The sequence below is a fragment of the Eutrigla gurnardus genome (genome assembly GCF_963514095.1).
Source record: "Eutrigla gurnardus genome assembly, chromosome: 13".
Taxonomy (NCBI): domain Eukaryota; kingdom Metazoa; phylum Chordata; class Actinopteri; order Perciformes; family Triglidae; genus Eutrigla; species Eutrigla gurnardus.
The window spans coordinates 15198968-15221137 of record NC_139936.1 but is presented as its reverse complement, the minus strand read 5'-3'; the positions used below and the strand labels follow the sequence as shown (position 1 = coordinate 15221137).

The 22170-nt window shown below is 43.7% G+C and overlaps 1 protein-coding gene across 2 annotated transcripts; it reads right to left on the bottom strand.

Annotated features, from left to right (window-relative positions):
- Window positions 1–688: 688 nt before the first annotated feature.
- Window positions 689–8615, bottom strand: lhx2b (LIM homeobox 2b). 2 transcript variants are annotated; one of them, XM_084024385.1, is made up of 5 exons: window positions 7791–8615; window positions 6327–6529; window positions 5462–5829; window positions 2626–2831; window positions 689–1026 (listed from the first exon to the last, which is right to left on the bottom strand). In XM_084024385.1, the coding sequence occupies exons 1-5, from the start codon at window positions 7971–7973 to the stop codon at window positions 736–738; spliced, it is 1251 nt and encodes a 416-aa protein (XP_083880511.1). In that variant the 5' UTR covers window positions 7974–8615; the 3' UTR covers window positions 689–735. The 2 variants fall into 2 exon arrangements, with proteins under 2 accessions (XP_083880511.1, XP_083880510.1); XM_084024384.1 differs by having other exon boundaries at window positions 5462–5832; window positions 7791–8605.
- Between the last annotated feature and the right edge of the window lie 13555 nt (window positions 8616–22170).

Genomic DNA, 22170 nt, shown 5'->3' with positions numbered 1-22170 from the left:
ACAGCGCCACCATTTGGCCGATTGGAGTCATATTTCTTGGGAAGCACTTGCACATCGTTTTGAGTTATTGGTCCAAGTTTCATATTTCTAGCTCAATGCGGCTCACAGGAACTAGAGGCGGTGAGCTGCACAAATAATACTAACAACCAACTACGGGGATCGAACACAAACTAGCCGAGGTCACACTCCGCCGCTCCCCTCAGAGCTGCATCATCATGTGTGATCACGGCGAACAGCTGTTCAGAGAGAATGGACTGTAAAGGCACACGGATATTGTAACCTGTGTTTAATCTCAGATTTTCAAAAAGAAAAAGAAGATTTTTTTACAATCCTTCTAACAGTGACTCTTGTACAACAACATAAATACTGTGCTGGAAAAAAAGAATGAATTAAAAATTAAGCAGTTTCTTTTTCCCGCAGTCTCTTTCTGTAAACATTGAAAAATGCAAATCAAGTCTCCTCAGTTCTCGACAAGACAACAACATCAAAATAACAACAACGGCTCCGTCTGTAAGGCTCGGCGGCCTCACTATGCAAATAGTCTCCAACGGCTCAGAGCAAGTCTTTTTTTTTTCTCTAACGTTTCCGTTAACTTCTCTTTTCTATTCCGTTTAAAGTTTGCAGGAGTCGACAGTGCTCAGTTTAGATCCAGCAGGGTAGCGAGGTTAGAGGGTCAGAGGGTGAGGGGGGGTGAGGGAGGGGGGAGGGGGGCTGGTGGTGAAGTAGCTCCGCCCATCAGAACAGGCTGGTCAGCGTGGTCTGTGAGGGGCTCCGGCACTCGTGGACGTCCATGCCGCCCGGCACCGAGCTGAGCACGGAGGTGACGGTGGGCATGGTGGGGTTGGTCAAGTCTGTCAGGGTGGTTGGGGTGCTGGAGGGGCTCATGGAGCCATTGGAGATCTCCGAGACGGGGCCCGACGGGGTCCCGCCCTGCAGCGTGGAGCCGTCCGAGGCCTTGTCGCCCCCGGTGCTCTCCTGTCGCAGCAGGTTCCTCCTGAACTTGGCCCGGGCGTTCTGGAACCAGACCTGCAGGACAAGATCACGGTGTTAGGAAGCGTGATGAAGCTCAACACGAAAACATGACTTCAGGACTTAAAGGCTCAGTTCACACAGTTCTGTCTCATATGTGCAGGTTTCTAAATAAGCGTCTCCACCATCCAGGGAGATTCACAGCAGCATCTCCTTCTGTGGCTCCAGATCAACAAACACCTCCATCACCTCCATCAGCGGATGGAGCAGAAATAATAATAATAATAATAAAAAAATTCAGAGGTCAACCAGCTTATGTTTAGTTATTGTCTTCCATCCATAGAGGCCGATCTCTCTCATTATTCAACCTTTTATCTTTTCTCATTTAGACTCTCATTTAGACTACTTTGTAGTTGGATTTGAACACGAGTTACAAAAAGTAATCGATCATCTTCCATTGGATGGGGAAACAGGATCCATGTGACCGGTCGGACCTCCGTCCGCTGGCTTCCTGTCCGGTTAGGGGTCAACACGGGTCCATATAATGAAGACCAGTCAGTCCCAAACCTTAAAGTTGCAATTTGCAATACATTTATAAGAAATGGCTCAATGATGCACAGAGAAGAGAGAAGGAACCCACTACCACTAAGACCCCACTTCCTGTTCCCACTATCACGAGAGATGAGAGACTGAGATCAGAACCGCATCCATAGCGACCATCGGTGCTGTGATTGACCAATCAGAACTGAGAAAGCAGAGTCAGTGCTCACTTTGACCCCGTGAACCTTTTCAGGACGCCGAAAACAAGCATCACGCTGCTCGCCGTCCCTGTGGTTCATTTATTTCCACTTTAGAATGACGTTTGAATCGTTTGCTCTGGTGTTCAGCAGTGAGACGGAGAGATGATTCAGCGCCGAGTGTTGGAGCGTGTTAGCGCCGTTATCGTGATGCCGCCATGGGAAACGGCGCTTCAGCTGGAGGAACAGGCACCAAAACTCAAACGCATCAAAGCAAAACGACTGCTTTGTTTTCTGCAAGCGTTAATTAAAGCAGCGGGAGGATTTTTTTCCCCTTCTCAGTAAAAATTTCATTCTGAAACCTTTTTGTCTCGTTCTTCTTCTCGTCCCCCAGATAATTTGCTGTCGTCTTTTGTGGAAATCAAACGCTCTGTTGTGCTTCGCCGTGCGTTCGTGTTCGACAGAGCTTTTTTGTTTTTCATCCCTCAGACTTCAACAAGACATCACATCGGCCGCTCATACAGACGGCTTCTCTTCATTCAGGTAGTCTCGGATCCCAATGTGAACACATTGACTTTTTTAAGAGGAAAATACAAATTCTGCTGCTTTTTAAATTCAATTCTCATTTTTTTTTTTTTTTTTTTTTTTAATTAGTAAAAAAAGAATGCAAGTAAATCCAGTTCTGATTTAGTTCAGCTTGTTTGCAGATTCCTGAAAGTCTTCCAAGAATTTCACTGGAATGAAAAACAGCAACCTAAATTAAAGCAGCTGATTTGGCTTCTAGCATGAAAACCTCACTTCGTATACTTTCTGCTTGGAAGCAGGCGGTTTGCATTGGAAACCAGCGGAATTCCTTCACCCCTGTTGGCTTGAGTCTGCTTCCACCGAGGGAAGTGGCGGGAGAGGGCAATGTGGTTACCTGTAAGACCCGCTTGGTGAGGCCTGTCTTCTGGGCGAGCTGCTTCAGGTCCTTGGCATCTGGGTTGTGGTTGATGGCGAAGTAGGACTTCATGGTCCTCAGCTGGTGGTGCTTGAAGGACGTCCGCATGCGCTTGGTCTTCTGGCTGGAGCTGTACTGGGAGTCCCGGTCCATGGACTCGCCGTCGTTCTCGTTGCAGCTGAGCGCTGTGGGCCGACAGGAAACAGACGTTAGAGGGCGGGAATAATCACTCTCACTTCCTTTTGTTTAGTCCTTCACCTCTAATCGCATCTTTCCTTCTTTTTATCACCCAGAATCCCACGAGACCAGTAATCACACAGTGTTTGATTTATAAGAAGGCAAAGCATGAAAATTATATTCTGCATTTCAAACCGCGGGAGTGTACTTATTTTTATCACAATACGGAAAAATTCAAATAATCTCCCAACACAATCAATAAGACCTCAGGAGCTCACATCAGTAAGATGATGCAAAAATGTAGATAATAATATATTGAATGTGGAGGCGGGGGGGTAGAAAAGGTACATTTTGCTATTAATACAATTATTTTCACGTTTCGTTGTTATGAAATGAGAACTGTCGTCATTTCAGTCTAGATTCCCTTTCTTCATTTAAATCAAAAAATCAATGTGACACTATGAGACCTGCCAGCTGTTTTCTGCAGCTGTAGATCTGTCCCCATCTACATGTCTGTCTGTCTATCTGTCTGTCTGTCTGTCTATCCTGAGAGGGGGTGCTAGCCCGGCTTCAGCAAGCACACACACACACACCACACACACACACACACACACACACACACACACACACACACACACACACACACACACACACACACACACACACACAACAACAACACACATGTATGCGTCCCAGCCTGCAAATTTCTTGGCAATACTCAAAGTGTTGCTGCATGCATAACAGTTCGTGTTCAATATCAGAACGCAAATGATGAATATGAAGTGAGGGAAAGCATCAGAATAACACTTCACTTAATTAGGCCGTACACACCAGGCAGAACAAATGCTGCTTTCTGGCCAAAACATATGCTGCAGCATTGGAAGGAGATGCCGTCTGTTTGCAGCTCGCGTCTCCGTCCGCTCACACAACGTCTTATTGTCACTTTTACTACAGTTACTCGTCTCACGCTCTCATGTCATCACTCAGGTGAAGCCTGGGTGTTGTTCCTGGCTGGAGACAGAAGAGGGCGCAATGCCTCCTCACTCTCCTCACTCTACTGCTTCAAATTCACTTTCTTCACTGTTTCACTAAAAATCTACACTGTTTTCTTCAGTCAGAATATCTTCCTTTTATTCATGATGAAATCTTGTTTTTAGAAAACAAACTCCAACACTAATAGGTGAAATAGTTTGAACAGGAACTTGTATCATTAATGCCAATGATTTTAAAAAAAGTGGCAGCATCTTAAAGAAAATGAAGCTTCCTCTTCCAGAGAAATTAAACTGATCCAGGCAGGAAATTAAAGTTTGCAATGGAACCTTGTTGGACTATAAATATTCACTTGTTACCACTTTTTTAAACTTAAGTGACAGAACTATCAAAAAAAGTTGAGAGGAAAATGAACAAAATGGATTCCTTTGTTTAGTTTGTGATCAACTTTCTTCTCATGTGAGCTCAAAGCATCAGAACGAGATTCTCCTATTCACTGTGAATATCACTGCTAAACACCCAGTCCCTGTGTGTGTGTGTGTGTGTGTGTGTGTGTGTGTGTGTGTGTGTGTGTGTGTGTGTGTGTGTGTGTGTGTGTGTGTGTGTGTGTAGATGGCTATGAAATCTGACAAGTGGAAGAGGGTGAAAGCAAAAGCCAGAACATCAAAAAAAGAAAAAAAAATCAGAAGTGATTGCCTGAACTGCAACCAGACTACAAACCAGCCGTGATTATTTTTATGATCATCAATTAGAGAAATCTTGACTAGATGCAGACTGTTGGGCCCGACCTAACGCCTGGATGTAAATGTAAATGTGACCTGAACGTCTGCATGTTACAAACTCTAAATCTGGACTTTTCTGCTCTTTCAAATAGTTTGGTCCCGCCTGGCCCCCTACTGGGCCCGCAGGCTTTCCTCTCCGTGGATCACATGCTATTACACTTATTCTGGTTTGGACACGAACATGCTGCTGTTGTGTCTGACAGAAACCGTTTATTAGTTAAATGGAAACTATACGGACTGTGATGATGTGTAAGATCCAAATAACACGGAGAACTGAGGAAATCACTGGAAACCTCAACATGAGAGGATTTAAAGAAACATGATGTAAGTCAGTAAAGAAGTTTTAAACTCACTATTTAGTTCTGTTTAGGTAGAGCATATACATACATTTAAATACAAACATACATATGCATTATATATATATATATATATATATATATATATATATATATACACAAACATATATATATATATATATATATATATATATATATATATATATATATATATACATATATATATATACATATATTTACAATTACGCCTGCCATTATTGTAATATGATAATATGATAAAGTGATTTTAAACTCCATGTAGAAATATTACACGAAACCACCCCTATAGGAATGTTAAAAAGATGTTTCATTAATGAAGCCTGTCAGTCTGGCTGTTGAACACTGAGATTTAGCTCAAATATAGCGGATTATCAATGTGTAACTTTTTTTTTATTTCTGTATATTTATTTATTTATTATGTATTATTTCTTGAGCTCAAGTCACCATCCTAACAGGAACACGCCATAAACATGAATTGAGCGCCTTTATTCTGAACCGGTATTTTAGTAGCATTATAGCAGCCTGTCTTACCTGCGTTGTAAGCCGCCAGCTCGGCCCCGGGCCCCGGGCTCTTCCTCTTCCTAGGCCGGCCCTTCTGCACCGTCCCCACGCCGTTGAAGTAGGATAGTCCGAGCGTGTTGGCCGGGCCGAGGCCTTTGTGCGGGGCCACGTCCGCGTGGTTAAAGTGAGTCTGATATTCTCCCTGGATGAGAGTCTCAAAGTGCAGCCGACAGTACACCAGACTGTCCTTCATGCCGAAGTGGTCCCCGGTGGTCAGCATCTTGCTGCAGGTGGTGCACGTGAAGCAGTTGAGGTGGTAGACCAGATCCCGGGCCCGCATCACCATCTCCGAGGCTGAGATCCCCAGGTGGCACCGAGCGCATCTCTGCACCGAAAATCTTCTGCGGACAACACAGAAACGTGATCAGTGGCTGGTCACGGAGCCGGCGGGCCCCGGAGGGCCACGGAGCCCGGCGGGCTGCACGGAGGGCTGCTGGTGATGCGTTCATGGCCAGGCGGCCTGATTAACGTGCAGCCCAACTTTTACACACTTCAAAAGAGTGCACCGGTGAAACTTTATAGTTAGTCAGATATCCTGCTTCAATTTGGCGATATTTAATTCAAAATGGAAAAATGGAACAAATAAAAAATAAAATAATGGATTTTTTTGTTATTGTTTGCAGTTTTACAAACTCATATTTTCTATACATCGTGATTCAGTTATTTTAGAAACAAATCAAGATATTTTTTTTCTAAATTACATAATTTAAAAAAATAATCCCCAGCTGGTTGTGTGTGTTACATTTAAAAGCAGTATGTTTCCAGCCCCCCCATGGAGCCCCCCCATGGACCCCACCACCCCCACCCCCCTACGGCCCTCGGAAGCGGATCCTACCTGTAGTAGTCCTCCTTGCAGTAGATGCTGCCGTCCTTGCTGAAGCAGGTGAGCTCCGACTCCAGGTTCAATTTGCACTCGCAGCACTTGAGGCAGCGCATGTGCCACTGTTTGTCCACCGCCAGCAGGTAGTACCGGTCCGCGATCTTCCGGCCGCAGCCCGCGCACAGGGCCACGCGCTCGCCAGTCAGACACGGCATGGACTGCAGGCGGAGAAAGCGCGAGGACACAGCGTCACACATGGAGAAATACAGGTTGACATTAGGTCATGCTAACGTGACAGAAATAATAATAGATAACAAAATAATAATAATTACTATCTAAATAATAATTTGTAGCATAATTATCGTTATTATTATTATTGTTATTATTATTAATTATTATGAGTGTTATGAGTGTATTCTTATAGTATGTATTGTTATTATTATATCCTATGACCCGTTTATTGGCTATAAAATATTACAAAGTATCGTCGCATACAGCCTCACTAAAGGCCACAGACACAACATATGGGTTGATTTTAGAAATATCATAAAGAAATATTGTAGCAGTTTAAAACGTCTCTTCACCCTCGATAATAATAGACATGAATATTAAAATGATAATGATATTACAAAGCAATCCGGTAAGAACGCAAACTACCCTCCACGACCACAATGGGAGAAGTGAAATACAATAATAGTAGTTTTGTGGCAGTAAAGGAAAGCGTGTCTTAAAATGATGTAAGGATATGAAACACACACACACACACACACACACACACACACACACACGCACACACAGAGAGAGAGAGAGAAAGAGACACACACACACAAACACACACACACGTGCACGTATACGCGCACACATCATGTGCACGTGAAGATGGAAGCTGAATTTAAAAATAAGATGTTCTTCTTTTAGTTTCATTGAGTTGCATTGATTCATAATTACTTAACTTTCTGTTCGTTCGATGTATTCGTTGTATTGCATTCTAATCAAATAAAAAATAAAATCAGAATCTAACTCTACCTGTTGTTTATTTAAAAATAAAATATAAAACATCCAGCTCGTGTTTGCTGACTGTTTTCTCTTTTATTTTGCTCTGTGAGCCGTTCACTGTTCGCCGTGTTTAACGAGTGTTGTGAACGCGTCTTAAAGGAACGTTTAAATCAACGATTTGCTGAGTTGTTGTTGTTTTTTTTATTTTGATGGAATTAATGAAATTATTTTGTTTCATAAATAATTGTGCAGCTTGTTTATTTGGAGCTTAGCTGGCAGTGAAGTAAGTTTGCGGTGGAGCTGTCTCACCGCCTCCCCGTCTCACCGTCCAGGCCTGCTGCATCAACTTTGAGACGCGTTTATAAGCAGCTACAATATAAACTCACGCATGTTTTTGCCAGTTTTCCATGCGAACTGAACGGAACCGCGTTGAGCGGCGAGAGCGCGTGTTTCCGAGCCCGAGGCCCGGTGCAGGTCTCCTACCGTGTCCGACTCCCCCATGTCGATGGCCGAGCTGATGGCCGCGGACTCGCTCTTCCCTCGCCGGTCCATCTCTTCCACCACGCCGTGCACGTCGGCTCCGGGGAGGCCGTGGAAGAGCATCGTCGCCGCGGACGGGAGGATGTTATAACTGTTCTCTTCGGATCTGCACGCCAAGATGTCCATCAGAGCACCAGAGGCGGAACCGGCGCGGCTCACGGGTCTCCTTTCTCACCGGGTTCCTTTCTCGCCGTGACAAGTGAGAAATCCAGATCAGGGAGGAAAAAATATGAGGGGAAAACTGGACACGTGTTCTCCACACTACGTCTCATCTGCCAATGGAAGCCGTCATCCGAATCTCTGCAGCTCTAATAAGCGATGATTAATTCATAAATAAGCGCACGGATTTCGTTTCTCTCTGGGATCGATCTTCGCTCAGGTAGCCTATTTTCTCATTTCTCTCCTATCAGACTGCTCTTCATATCTTTCTCTTCCATCTACGGTGAATAAACGAACCCGCGATGGAAGCCCGGCTGCATGGCTCTGAGCACCGATGCCTCCTCCTCCTCCTCCTCGCCGGGAGGAAGGTGTCGAGGTGTTGGATATCGTCCCCCGTTCTCGGAGCAATAAGTAACTCTGGAAGTGTCGGCCGACGGCGGCAGCAGCCTCCTCACGCACCGCAGCCAGGACGCAAACAGATAGTCCCAGATACGGGCTCCCTCCTCCGGGCCGACCGTCCACGTTGATGCTGCAGCGGCAAACAACTATTATAACCCCGGCAGTGCGCGGCCTCGGCCGGATAAAACCCCGCCGGTCGTCAGGGAGAAGCACTTTCCCGGTACAGTGTGTGTTTGGTGATGTTTGGTCTCAGGAAGCCGCATGCATGCGCGTAACAGCCGAGGAGGAGGAGTTGGCTCCACGTTGGCTGATGATAGGCGAATGTTTGCTGGCCCCCCAAAACCGCCGATCCTCCTTCTCTGGTCCAGGTTGGACTCCGCGCTCCTTATCAACGGGGCCCTGTTGCGTCACGACGCACCGTTTATGTTTATTGGCTGCTCCGCCGACTCCGAACTGTTTGGCTGCACTTTTAGCGACCTGTGTGAAAACCCACCGGGGCTCCGGGGCCGCAGGTTTACAGGGAGACGAGTCCGAGCTGCAGAGCGTCAGTCTGCTGGTGCTGGTGCTGGTGCTGGAGCTGCCTGTCTGTCTGCCTGTCTGCCTGTCTGGGGTCTGCTGAGACTTTTAGTCCAGTGACGCACAGATCTCGTTCCCCACAGCGCCACACTTTTGCTGCTCAGCCTCTCCGAAGGACTCCACGGGACATGCAGGAGCGAGATATTGCACCGGGTCTCAGATCAGCCGGGAAATACAGAAACACTCACAGTTTCACTTTTACATCCGGATGTTTTGTTTGATTTGTTTTTTTTAGAAAAACAATAACAATACTAAACAAGACAGGAATTATCCACGAAACTGTTAATGAGTTAATAAACTGATTCCGTTCACATTTGACCCCTACACACACACACACACACACACACACACACACACACACACACACACACACACACACACACACACAGTATATGACACTACTGAGTGTCCACTCTCCGTTTTAGAGTAACTGATAGATCGTGAACTCGGTCACGTGTAACGGAGAGCAGGTCGGTTCAGCAGCGGATCCCGGATCCGCTCATTCTAATTAGCTCTGTGCTCTTAATTGGGAGGGGAACGTGGACTCGTCATCAGAGAGAGGACGCGTTTGAGGACCGGAGGAGAGCTTTTTGAACTCGCACAAAAGACGGCGGGAGAACATTACACGTCATCACATCCGCGCTTCTGTTGTCGGAGTCTGAAGTCAGTTAGTTAAATGATCAAAAAGTAGACCCGTCTACCGTTCTGAAATCAGTTAGGTAAATGATTAAAACGAGATCCGTCCTGTTCAACCTCCTGACATCTGATGCTTTAAACAACAACAGCTGCGGATTCATGCGCTTAAACAATATCAGAACCATTTGTTGTTTCGGTTTCCTTGATATTTCTAATTCCTCTCCTCAGAATTACCTGTCCTGCCCCCCCTGCGCGCGTAACCGCGCGCGTTTAGGCTATTGTGAGGTTTTATAGCACAAATATGATGTTAAGCTCCTAAATCCTTATGCAAATCAGCTCCTCTGTAATACCCTTAATTGAATACATGCATATTTATCATCTGCGTTTTCTATCCGCTATAAGGCTGCAGGTTTATACATTAAACATCGCGACAGCGGGCATGTCTGCGGGCGTGTATGAAATATGATATTAGCTGCTAGTGTGAGATTAAGGGGGGAAAATATCAGTTTGTATGTATTTGTATCCGAAGCGCCCAGACTGGCTTCTCTGCTTTGATTTAAGAAGAAGTATGCACAAGTATAAATCACAATATGGTAATTAATAACAGCATCCAGCGTGTTAAAGCAGAGCTGCGCTGTTAAAATAGTCCAATATTTAATTCATCCATGGTACGTTTATTTGAAAAGGTAAAACTGAATTAATTAGGCTACAGTTCAACACATCCTGCTTCTCTCCCCCCCTCTCTCTCTCTGTCACACACACGCACACGCACGCGCACGCACATGCACGCTTTTCTTTTTTTTCTATTTTACATGGGGGCAGTAGACTCACATCTTCTGTGCTGGGAGATAAAAAAAAAAGATGAAGACAGAATCTCCATCAGTCTGTTTAGCATCATTTATGTTTGAGACATAAAAACATGAGAACAGCTGCAGTCTCAGTAAAACCCTTTAAGTCGGTCTGTTCTCAGCAGTTCACTATTATAAAACAAATATAATGATGAAATTAGCAGCAATGACGAGGCCTAATGAGCTCATTCTTCGCTAACTGTTGGTAGAAACAATGGAAGAGAACTGGTTTTGGATGAATCTGGTGCATGTCAGCATGTTATTTTGTGGTTCATATGATCTGGTAAATATCACACTACAATACAAACCGGCCATATTGGATTTTATAGGTTTGCATAAACACTATGACGTATTTTAATTTTAAAAAATAGGCCTATTTTTCTGTTTGACCAGACACAAACAATGAAATCACCAAACTCGTTTAATTATTTTGGATATTTAATCTCTTAGATTTTTATTTGGTTAACTACTGAAGAGTATTTTTTGTATTTCATTCTCCATGTTGCCTTTTTACAGAAAGTCAACTCCCTTCTGGTTCAGGACCTCAGAGTCCTCCACCAATATTAATTACCTTAATAATGAATCAGAACAGAAATAAACGATCTTATTTCTGATCAATTGCAAACATATATATATATATTTGCCAACTTCAAAAATAACATTTAAAACAGGATTTGCGACAAAAACTTTTTTGGGGAAAAAAAAAAAAAAAAACACGAACCACGTGACATTTAATGAACGTATTCAAACGGTGACGTTATAACAAGCGCGTGCTGTTCAAAAACAACAACAAGAAAAACAACAACAACAGGTTTACTCCCATTAACCACTTTGGAAGGAATCATCTAACAGTGCGCGCGCCAGCTGGAATACTTGGTTGAAAGTAGGCCTGTGGGTGGGTGTGTGCGCGCGTGCGTGTGTGTGTTGGGAGGGGGGGGGATGTGCTGCTGCTTGTCTAAAACGCTGATGCAGCTTCACTGATTACTCCGTCCCGTAATGATTTCCAGCCATCAATAAGACAAATCTGCATTTCTCAGAAAAACATCACCTCGTCAGACACGCGGCATCTTTTTGATCTCTCCCCGTTTTAATTGTATTCTGCATAAAGGTGGCGGGGAGGCGTCGGGAGCGCGCCTCTAATGGGACGCTGCTGTGGATGCTGAGCGGGGTTACGCGCTCTCCGAGGACATCTCGCCTGTAATTAAGAAAGGGAACAAAGCAGAGGAGACTAAAAACACATGAAAGGGAGGACGCGGATCACCTAATCACTGTGCGCGCACCAGCCAGGCCGTCGTGTACACGCGCACACACGCAATGGCAGGAAGGATGAGAGCGCTCCAGACACCTGAGCCGCCTCATCCATGTAGCATGTTTCCTTCTGGGAGGAAACATGTAATGGAAGCATCTCGTTCATTCTCATCCAAACAAACAGCGGCTAGGCCCCAGAGGGCCACAAGACCCCCACAAGTAAGAACATTCATCTGAGCATCTCTCTCTCTCTCTCTCTCTCTCTCTCTCTCTCTCTCTCTCTCTCTCTCTCTCTCTCTCTCTCTCTCTCTCTCTCATCTGTCATCTGATAAAAAAATAAAACCAGCATCTCCAACAACAACAACAGACCTGTTTTTAAAGTCAGCTGATAAAATTAGTTTGTTGTATATATTCAAGGATCCATAGCATTTTATCAAAATAAAACAAAATTCTTCAATAGATCAGAAAACTTAAATATCCCCTGCTGTAATTTATTTTGGGGATATCAACACTTTCCTTGTTCCTTGTCAAACACTGGATGGTTTCACCTTATAAGGCCTTTAAAATGTTGGGAATGGAAAAAAAGAGAATGTATCTCACTTTTTAATTCATGGACACACAACTAGTGACAAAGGGTTCTCTATCAGGCCATGAGCTTCAAGATTGTATCAAATATAAATATACAATAATGAGTCAGCCTGTTCCTCCATCCTCTCCCTTCCTCTCTGCTGGAAGGAAATACATTGGAGGAAGTGAGAAAGGAAGGAAGTGAAGGAGACGAGACCGAAATGGAACACTCCTAGATATTACAGCATGATCCATCAACTGATCCTTACAGATAACAGCTAATTCAAATATACTGCATGTCTTCACATGAATGCTATCCAACAGTTTCTCTTTATTTCCATTTTACCAAAAGTTCTACAGTTTGGATCCAGACTTGCTGAGTGTGGATTGTTTGATCTGACCTCAGTGAAAGGAAAGATTATGCTTAAGGAAGGAAATAATAATAATAATAATAATAATAATAATAATAATAATAATAATAATAATAATAATACTATCATTAGGTGATGATGATATCACAGTGTCATATCGTTTGATTGGCAGGTGATCTCCAGAAAGTAAACATGATTGTACCAAGTTCAACTGATACAGATATTATAAATAATAACCCAATATAATGATAATAGTATGACTACATTCAGTAAGCATTCAATTTAAAAGGATACAAAAATACAAAAACATGTGTGAAGCCTACTCCAAATTAAACTACAAAAATTATCATATTTTGTAAACTGATCCCATGTTGTTTTTTTCTTATCTTAACCTGCAAAGTAAGTAGATGCCAGATCAATATAAAGAGTGTGACGTGTTGATCTGAGCTTCAGCAGTGGAAAGAACATCAGTCACGTCGCTCACCTTCATCAATGTATTCATCTCATAACCACGTAGCAGATGAAATGAGCCTGATATGTTGCTGAGTGGAGAGATTGGATCAAACAGGACGATGAGATTGTCCTATTTGTGAGATTCTTTGTATTATGTTCATTTCTCATCTGCATTTTATCAGCATTTAAATGAAGGACGTTTAATGAAATGTTTGATTTGTGATAATTCATGTCCAAATTATTGAATGATTGATGAACATGAATAGACATTTTATATTTAATAATATGTTTTTTACCCTCAATTATTTTATTATTTTCTGTCTTTATTTGAACATGTGATAGAAATGCAGGATCACATGTCTCTGACCAGCAGGCACCTCTCATACATTTATAGGAAACTAGTGGAATCACATTCTCTTCTACCTCATATACTTTACAACGAACACAACTTGAGTGTGTTATTAATTTGAGTAAAACAGGATGTATTTGAATGGTTTTAGGTTGTAATTAGAGAAAAGGAGATGTTGTCAGTACATTATCTATTGTTGTGTTTATCTAACTAAGGTCATTTAAGTCATTTCTCAGTGGGGAACTTTGTGACCCGGCTCTGATAAACTCTCCACATCTCCTCAGCAGCATTATCATCATGGCGTCGCTGGTTTTAAAGGTTGGGATGTTGCTGTGGAGACTGAAAGAAGAAAAACGGCCCGTTCAAGTGGATTTTAGACACTCAAAGACTTACATTATTCTTGCACAAACATTTTTTTTAAATAATCCTAATTGATAAGATTACAAAGTTTCATCCTGGACGGCGATAACCAATAATTAGCGTTGTCCGCTTGCCTGCGTTCTCTTGGCTGAGTGCTGGTTCAGGTTTTCTGCTGGTTTTGTGCAGGTTTTGTGCAGCGCCGGGGTCCCACCCGGCCCCTGTCAATCAGCCCCGCACTGCCGGGAGCACAAAAGGAGCTCATTCTGCCACAGGAGCCCCTCTTTGGAGAGCAATTCTAAAACTTACATGCCTCTTATTTGTTGGGTCAAAGGTTAAATTGCTGACCCTCCCCTCCGTCCCTCCCTCCCGTTCTCCCCACCGTGGCCAAGCTGTACTCGGAGTCTTATATTTACATGGATTAGAGTCCTTTCACACTGAAGAAAGGAGCTGGTTCACAGTCAAAGCCCGAGGAGCAGTCCATGCTGCCCGAGTGGCCACATTATTCACTGGCAGACAATGACCATATTGTAGTTATGTGGAAGAGGAGGGGGGGAGGAAAGAGACATCCCCTCTTTGCCATGGCAAAGTCCTACACTTGTGCCACGGAGAGGGGAGGGCCGAGCCCCATCCGCTTTTTCAAGCAGAGCAAACAAAGCCTGCCCACTGTGAACAAGATGAAGATGTCAAAAGCTTTTAGGCAGGGGGGTGAGACGGGGTTTAGGGGATAAACCAACAAAACAAGTGAAAAGGTCTTTTCTCAAATGGATAAATCCTACTAAGTCTACATTTCCACATTAGATTTACTCTCTTCCTTAACAACGGCTCTCCTCCCCCTCAATAACCCCAATCAACCATATAGGAAAAGTAAAAGGACGGAAGTTTTGCTTTAAGACGTTAACGCGGCTCAGCTAGAACCTGGATCTGATCAACAAATGAGATCACTTTTCATAAACTTACTGCAATAGTTTCTAGCAGGTGTACGATTATCAGCAGCTATGAAAAGTGGAAGAAAGTGAGGAATCATCTTCAACTGATACGTTTACAATCACAAGCTCCTTTCTACAAAACTTGTGACTTTTCTTGGTGCAGACTAGAAACTCACGTCACTGTTTGGGGTTATACTCTCTATATCAATGGCAGATTTTCATAGTCCTTCTATATATATGTACATATATATATATATGTATATATATATATAGAGAGAGAGAGAGAGTGAGAGATATTTCTCCCCAGCAGTGAGATGTGTTGGAGGGCCGGGGCCCGAGGCACCGTGGAGTGAATGACATAAAGAGACCTGGTATACAGCCACAGCCAATTCACATGCAAATCTCTAGCCTTGCACTGACTCTGATTAACTCCCTGTGAGTTCATAGTTTCCATGTTAACAAAGATTTAGCCGCTTTTGAGTGAAGCGGTACATTAAGTGGGGAGCAACAGAGGGAGCGAGGGCTGGTGGCGAACCTACAGTAAAGCCCCCTCAGGACACAATGCTGCCTCCGTGTTGTCGGACTAATCCATCTCGTAGATGCAGGACCGAGCCGGCTAAAAGCAAAAAGAAAATGGAGACAAAAGAAAGCTGCACTCTTGTTTCTCTCATTTCATCTCAGCAGCCAAAGTCCTCCAGAACGCCAAGACTGAACCGGTGAATGATGGAGACTGAACCAGTGAATGACGGAGACTGAACCAGTGAATGACGGAGACTGAACCAGTCAAGAGCTGTGTGGGCGGTGGACTCAATGAATGAGAAGTTTGTGAAACAAGCACAAAATCTTTAAATTGAACAAAGTATTCACAGATAGTCGGAGGGACAAGACCAGAGATTAATCTAGAAACCTTTTAAAAGGTGCTGAAGAAAATGCTGTAGTTCTGCTAATGGCCACTAGATGGTGGCTTCAAGAAAACATCATGATACATTTAATTAAAAAGATGAAGAAGTTTCAAGAAATAATTGATCTTCTTTTATTTTGCCTTGAAATTCATATTGAAAATGATTGTTGCCTCTCTCAAGTAGCTTTTTCCAAAAAATTGATAATATTTCTAGTGTGGCCCAACTCAGCTCTGACGACCTGATGGAGTAGTGGGGGGTAAACAACCCAAAAATGTTCCTGTCATGAAATAAATAAAACAACTTCCTGGAGTGTTGCTAAGTTCCATTTCTGTTTATGTTACATCCCAGTGTTGTAAGGGGCAACGCTGCATTATCTGCCCTCTGGTGGTGAAACTTTAATCCGGGAGCTACACACACGCAGGATGTTAACAACGTCATATATTATATGCTGTTTATCGTTCGGTGTTAATATTGGCTGCTAGATGTTCCTCCAGTCGTTTGGCTTCAAACGTCCGTTAATGCCAAACCATCCGCAAACTTTTTGCTTTGATGAAAATGTTCCACCTGTAGCATGGTTAGAAGGTTAAGGATGAACATGCGAGGTGTTTAAGTTGAGTGACTTTGCATGAATGTGAGTTTTCTTTGATTCATATAGGCTGGTTTCTGCAGCCCCATCTCGCCCCCCCTCACCCCGGACGCAGCACCCTGCATGGTGCTGCTCTGCTGGTGTGAAACCAGGAGAATAGCCTTTGTCAAGGTGTACTCGCTTCAATTCTCACTCATCTCCCTTGGCATAGGGGTGTTAAATTATCTGCTCCAGAGGACTCCACATTCATATTTTTACAAGAGCCAGGTTATTAGGAAACAGCCTCGGCACATGGCCCCCGCTATGACAGTTTTCGCAGTCAAGGATTTCGACCTTTATTTCCATCCAAGTATCGCCTGCACTCCCCTCCGCACCCCTGTGACACACACACACACACACACACACACACACACACACACACACACACACACACACGCCAATTCCCTCTCCCTCTAACTAGGCGAGAGCCTCTAAGTCTGTGGAGGGTGTGATCACAGTATATTTGCTCCGGGTGCAAGACTCCAGGCAGAACGGATCCGGACCCCCAATCTTCCTTGTGGATTGACAGCAGAGCCCCCGGCCCCCTCACCTCTCATTTTGCAACGTTATTTATAGTTCTCCTCTGCATACTTCATAGAGGGGGGGGGGGGGTTGCGTTCTGATGACCATTTGTTCCTGAAAAGGAGACAATTTACAAATGTGAGCTTCCCCTTTGTACTTTGAAAATGCCTTTTTCATAACCAAATCGAGGCTGATGAAAAGACCAAGGAACATCAAAGTGGTTCGCCCTCCGACAGAAAGGTTAAAAGTTGAGCTTGAACACTGATTCGCTCGCATTCTTCCCGGCTCGATTCTAATTAGCTGCTCATTTTAATCAGATGCACCATCAATTAGTATGACTTTTGTGTTTGTTTGATGCCTAAAAGTTGGATCTCAAGGACGCAAAACTTTAGGTGTTCTCAGACGGTAGCAGGGTCGACCCGCCCAATACTGCACTCCTGCAGAGTGGAAGAGGTTCAGCGTTCAAGTCTGCAGGACCAAGAAAACACATATGTTATTTTAGGTAATTGCCACATTTAACATCTTGGAATAGAATGTATATAAGAAGTGGACTTCGTAGTGGTGACGCCACCCGTTGGTTTGTTGGCTACGAATTTGAAGCCAGAAGATTGGCATTTTGGCCGTCTTGGTATTTTTGCAACCAGAGAAATGACCATATTTGGACTGTGGAGGAGCGACGGGTGGATCTGATGAACACAAGCGGCAGAGTGGCACCCCAAGCAGCAACCTTAGTGGATCTGGATCCATCTGGATTCTGGTGTGTGAAGCTCCTAACAAATTTAGCTTCATAATTCAAGGTCAACTTTACAGCTGTGTAAGTCATCTTAATAGCTAACTGCATTGCGTGGTAGCGACCTGTCAATCACCAGGTAGCCCCGCCCCTAAAGCATCCCCTGATTTCTGGTCTGTTTGACTCTAAATGGACCATAATTGACTAAATGAACATCATGCTGGATTGAAGAAGACTTGAGACTAGAGATTGAGACCATAAACTCATGTTTACAATGTTTTCTGAGATAATATACCAAGAGAGAAGTAGGCTCATTTTCTCATAGACTTCTATACAATCAGAGAGGAGTCGCCCCCTGGTGGCCAGCAGAGAGAATGACAGTTTAAAGCACTTCAGTGTTGGCTTCACTTTACAGAAACGGTTGAAGATTGAACCATCTTTTGATTGTGAGCCAATTTTCTTCCTTATCAGATGTTAGCCGTTTAGTGAATCTATGAATGTTTGATGAACGAGTCTTCCCCAAACTGGGAGATTTTGAGATTAAAACTTTGAATGATTCCTTGCCATGAAAACAGTCCAGTGTGGAGATACTGGCTCTGAGCTGAAAATATTGACTTTCATCAGCTCTAATTCAAAATATCGGCTTACTCTTCTTAGCCCTTGGCTCGGCATAGAAAGTGTCATACTGTAAATAGATATTATCCGTTGGGGGACTTGCAGAAGGCTACATGTTTCTGGAATGCCAACAGCTGAGACGTCCACACATGTAAAAGCTGATATGGTTTACATGCAGGGAAAACAAATGTTTATCAATGACCAAAACTGCTTTTCTCTTATTTGCAGAATGTGGGCTTGTGTGTAAAAAAGTAATGAACAGACATTTATTTGTCATAAGTACCAAACAAATGTGGAAGGTCAGAGGTCAGTGATGTTTGCATGTCTGGATGTGCGAAAGCGGGTTAATCAAATAAAGCTGCAGCCGTGGAACAGAGGAGGCAAGAAGTGTGACAGGTCCATGTTGCTGGGATGAGCTTTTATACCTGGAGTCTCAATGAGGCTCAGGTGTGGCTAATCAGCAGAACCAGGGAGAGGAGCTCAGACCCCTGCTGGACAGGAGGGCTCGTTACACCTCCCCCTGCAGGACAGGAGGGGTCATCACACTAAAAAACCTACGCAACAAGAGGAAAAAGACGCGTCACTGAATTAAGAATTGATACTATCTTTGGTCACATCAACCACTACGCATGAGTCATTAGACACTACTAGTCATTATAATCTGATGTAAGGTGGAAGATTTCAGTCTGGAACAAACAACATAGATGTGGGATCTGCTGGTAGAAGAAGGCCGAACTGGGTGGAAGGTGTTCAGACTCAGCTGGTAAATCCACTCGGCGGATTGTTGGGCGATATCCAGTTAGACTGGAATGTGAATGTGTGTGATTGCGACCAGCGGCTGGCACAACTGTCTCTCACTCCTCCTGCAGAGAGCCGACGGTCGCACCTCTCAGCAGTGTTATTTCTCCCCAGCACCCCATTAAAATGGCTCTCCACACATGGAACTGGCTTAAACCCCGGTAGAATATGAACTCCCTAGAGACCAACCACAGTCGCTACAGTCCAAACCACACAAGACCTCAGAGTACACAAGTATTACTCTGAAGCATTAACTCTGCTCTCTACAGATGGTGACACGTAAGAGATTCAAACCAAATAAATTCACAAAGAAAACGGAGACAAGAGCTTGTGATACCTGACTGACATTTTAACATGGTCATTCAGGTAGTAACCTCCAGTTCTGAAGAGTGAAGCCAGAATTGAATTGAATGTTACCTGTCAATCAGCAGGTAGCCCCGCCCCTAAAGCATCCATGCTGGATTGAAGAAGACCTGCAAATAGAGATTGAGATTGAGGCCATACACTGTTTACGATGTTTACTGAGATAATAAATCAAGAGAGAAGTAGGCTAATTTTCTCATAGACTTCTATACAGTCAGAGAGGAGTCGCCCCCTGGTGGCCAGCAGAAATAATGTAGCTTTGAGGCACTTTAGTGTTGGCTTCACTTTTCAGAAGTGAAGGTTGCTGCCAGTTCAAAACTTATATCGAGCTGTATGTAGTAACGCTTCGGGTTGAGCTAACTTCAGCATTAAAGAACAATCTCCACAACAACATAACAGGCAATACATCAAAATTGCTCTGAATTTGATCAATTTTCAATTTTAAAATGTGGCGTTTTTATGTGGTGGTTGAAGGGTTTACTCCCAGTGGTTTCTGTCAGGAAACTTCAGGGGGCGTGTTTCGATTTTCCATTGTCAATTATACGAACTTAGCAGATGGTATTAATTTACAGAAACCTCTTTGTGTTGATGGCGGAGCTTTCGGTGTATTTGGTGTTTTTGTGTTCCAATGCCACAAATGGCTGAACGCCCAAGTTCGTCACTTGGTGACAACAGTGTTAACTTATTACTTTGTGAGCATACAGACCTTCCACTCACCCACAGTTTCATGTTTGCTTCGGTAAATATTAGTTTCACTACTTGGTAAGTGGGCGCAACAAGACACTTAACACCACTGAGGGGTTACCATCTGAATGTGACCCCCTAAGCTATATATATATATATATATATATATATATATATATATATATATATATATATATATATATGAATATATATTTTAGTAGATTCATTTTATATATTCATTTACGAGATTAAACCCATGGCAGACATCAGTATGAAACTAGGAAGTCTTGTTTTCTGCTTCTCCTCTCCGAGGCCATGAATCCCCAGGGTTAGGAATCCCCCCCGTTCCCCCGTACAGGCATGTGGAGTGTTATGTGGAGCGATGTGCAGCACAGAAAGCGTTCCCCTGTAGTTTACTGTGGGCTCGGCTGGGTATGGCAGATGTCTGCAACACTGCTCTGCTCCGAGTTGAGGGCTCCATTTCAAAGGCCTGTTTACTGGCAAGTCTTAATAGGAAGTGATCTTAAAGTGTTCCTTTAAACATGTCGGAGGCTAATGGTTTAATTTGCTCTGGGTATTGCTCTGTCTAATGAGATTTAGCATGCGCTCCTAACTGCGCTGCTCAAACATCATCTTTTGGAAAGCAAGACATCGTTTCCTCTGTTCATTTAAAATGCTGCACATCTTCTCATTTATCACATCGTGGATTCTTTTCGTCATCGCTGTATCAGACTGGATTCTCCTTCTGAAAGAAACGTCGGCTTTCTCATTAAGTATGTGGCTAACATGCTGGAGTAGTGTGTTTGTGTGTGTGTGTGTGTGTGTGTGTGCAATATTTATGTATGTACTTGTCTCTTTCTAGTAATTTCCTTCTGATTGCATGTGTGTGTCCTGCTCATGTGTTTAAATGTAAATATTAGCCACAACATAAAGTATAACAGTGTTTTTTTAGGCCTGCAAATTGTGCCTTTCAAAGTGTGTGTGTGTGTGTGTGTGTGTGTGTGTGTGTGTGTGTGTGTGTGTGTGTGTGTGTGTTGCTGTATGCACACATGTGCACTCTACAGCAGAGCAGGTCTGGACAGTGATGGATCGGGTCCCACAGGCCTCTGGTGGGTTCATTTCCAGAGTCCGGCCGGTGGTTCGGGTCATCCCAGGGATCAAAGGCTACGACTGGATCCCAGCAGGATCCCTCCCTCCGGTGCAGGGACTTAGACCCCTCCCCCCTCTCTCCTCCCCTCCCCCCTCGGGATGAAGACAGATAGAAAGTTATGATCTTCTGTTTGACAGCTTCTTCATTCACCTCTGATGGAATATGCCCTCGTTTCGTTGCCAGAGGCGAGTTATAGCTCCGTCATTTCAATTTGGATTCGTTGCAGATTTATCACAATGATTTCACATCAGTTTCTCTTCTGACTGAACAGGATCTGGTTGCTGTGAAGCTGGACCCTGACCCATGTTCCCTTTATCTTAGTCCTCACCTGAACCTTTGACTTGGTGCACTTGGTGCTACATGCTAAAATAATGCACCTGCAGGCTAATTCTGCTTCTCAAACACAGCAGTTGATTTGTGATATTCATCACAAATGATTAACAGTCTTTCTCTTTTAGGGGCGTAACATTTTTTTAGTTCATTCATTCTGGATCAAATAAAAACAAGACATATAATTGACTTTCAGTTCTTATCCAATTGGTTGTGACATTTTTACAGATGAGGTTGTAATCATGAAGTTACAGACAGGAAACTCGTTGAATGGACACATTGAGTAACTGTCTCCTTGCATCACCCCCCCAGATTCAGTTTCCAGTAAAGAACTGCGTGGGACTCAGGAACTTTCCCATCAACCCTTGCTTTCCTCAGCCTGGTTCCCATTTTACCAAGTGGACTATGTGAGGGTTAGATGGGATAAGCTCCTTCGGGTAAAACTCCATGAAATGGAGCAATGGGATTATGAGGTCCGTGCACAAGTCTCAAGCAATCCTCTGGGAACCGGAGCGCTGGTTCACGCCTGCTTTCCATCTCTTTGTGTTGTCTCTTATTTTCTCCTGAACCGCCCGGTCTAGATCGTTGTGATCCTGATCCACGTCTGATCTGTCGGACAGGTCTCATGCTGTGTTGTGATGTTACGGTTACACAGCAACGAAGTCTCAAATTCATCCAGCTAATAAAATAATCTGTGATCACATAGAAACAT

Bases quoted from the DNA above. Each gene is read 5' to 3' on its own strand.
- lhx2b (XM_084024384.1), bottom strand. From the start codon at position 7,973: ATGGACATCTTGGCGTGCAGATCCGAAGAGAACAGTTATAACATCCTC. The intron at 5,833-6,326 runs GTAGGATCCGCT...TGTTGTCCGCAG, and splicing joins TGCAAGGAGGACTACTACAG to AAGATTTTCGGTGCAGAGAT. The intron at 1,027-2,625 runs GTAACCACATTG...CTTGTCCTGCAG, and splicing joins TCACCAAGCGGGTCTTACAG to GTCTGGTTCCAGAACGCCCG.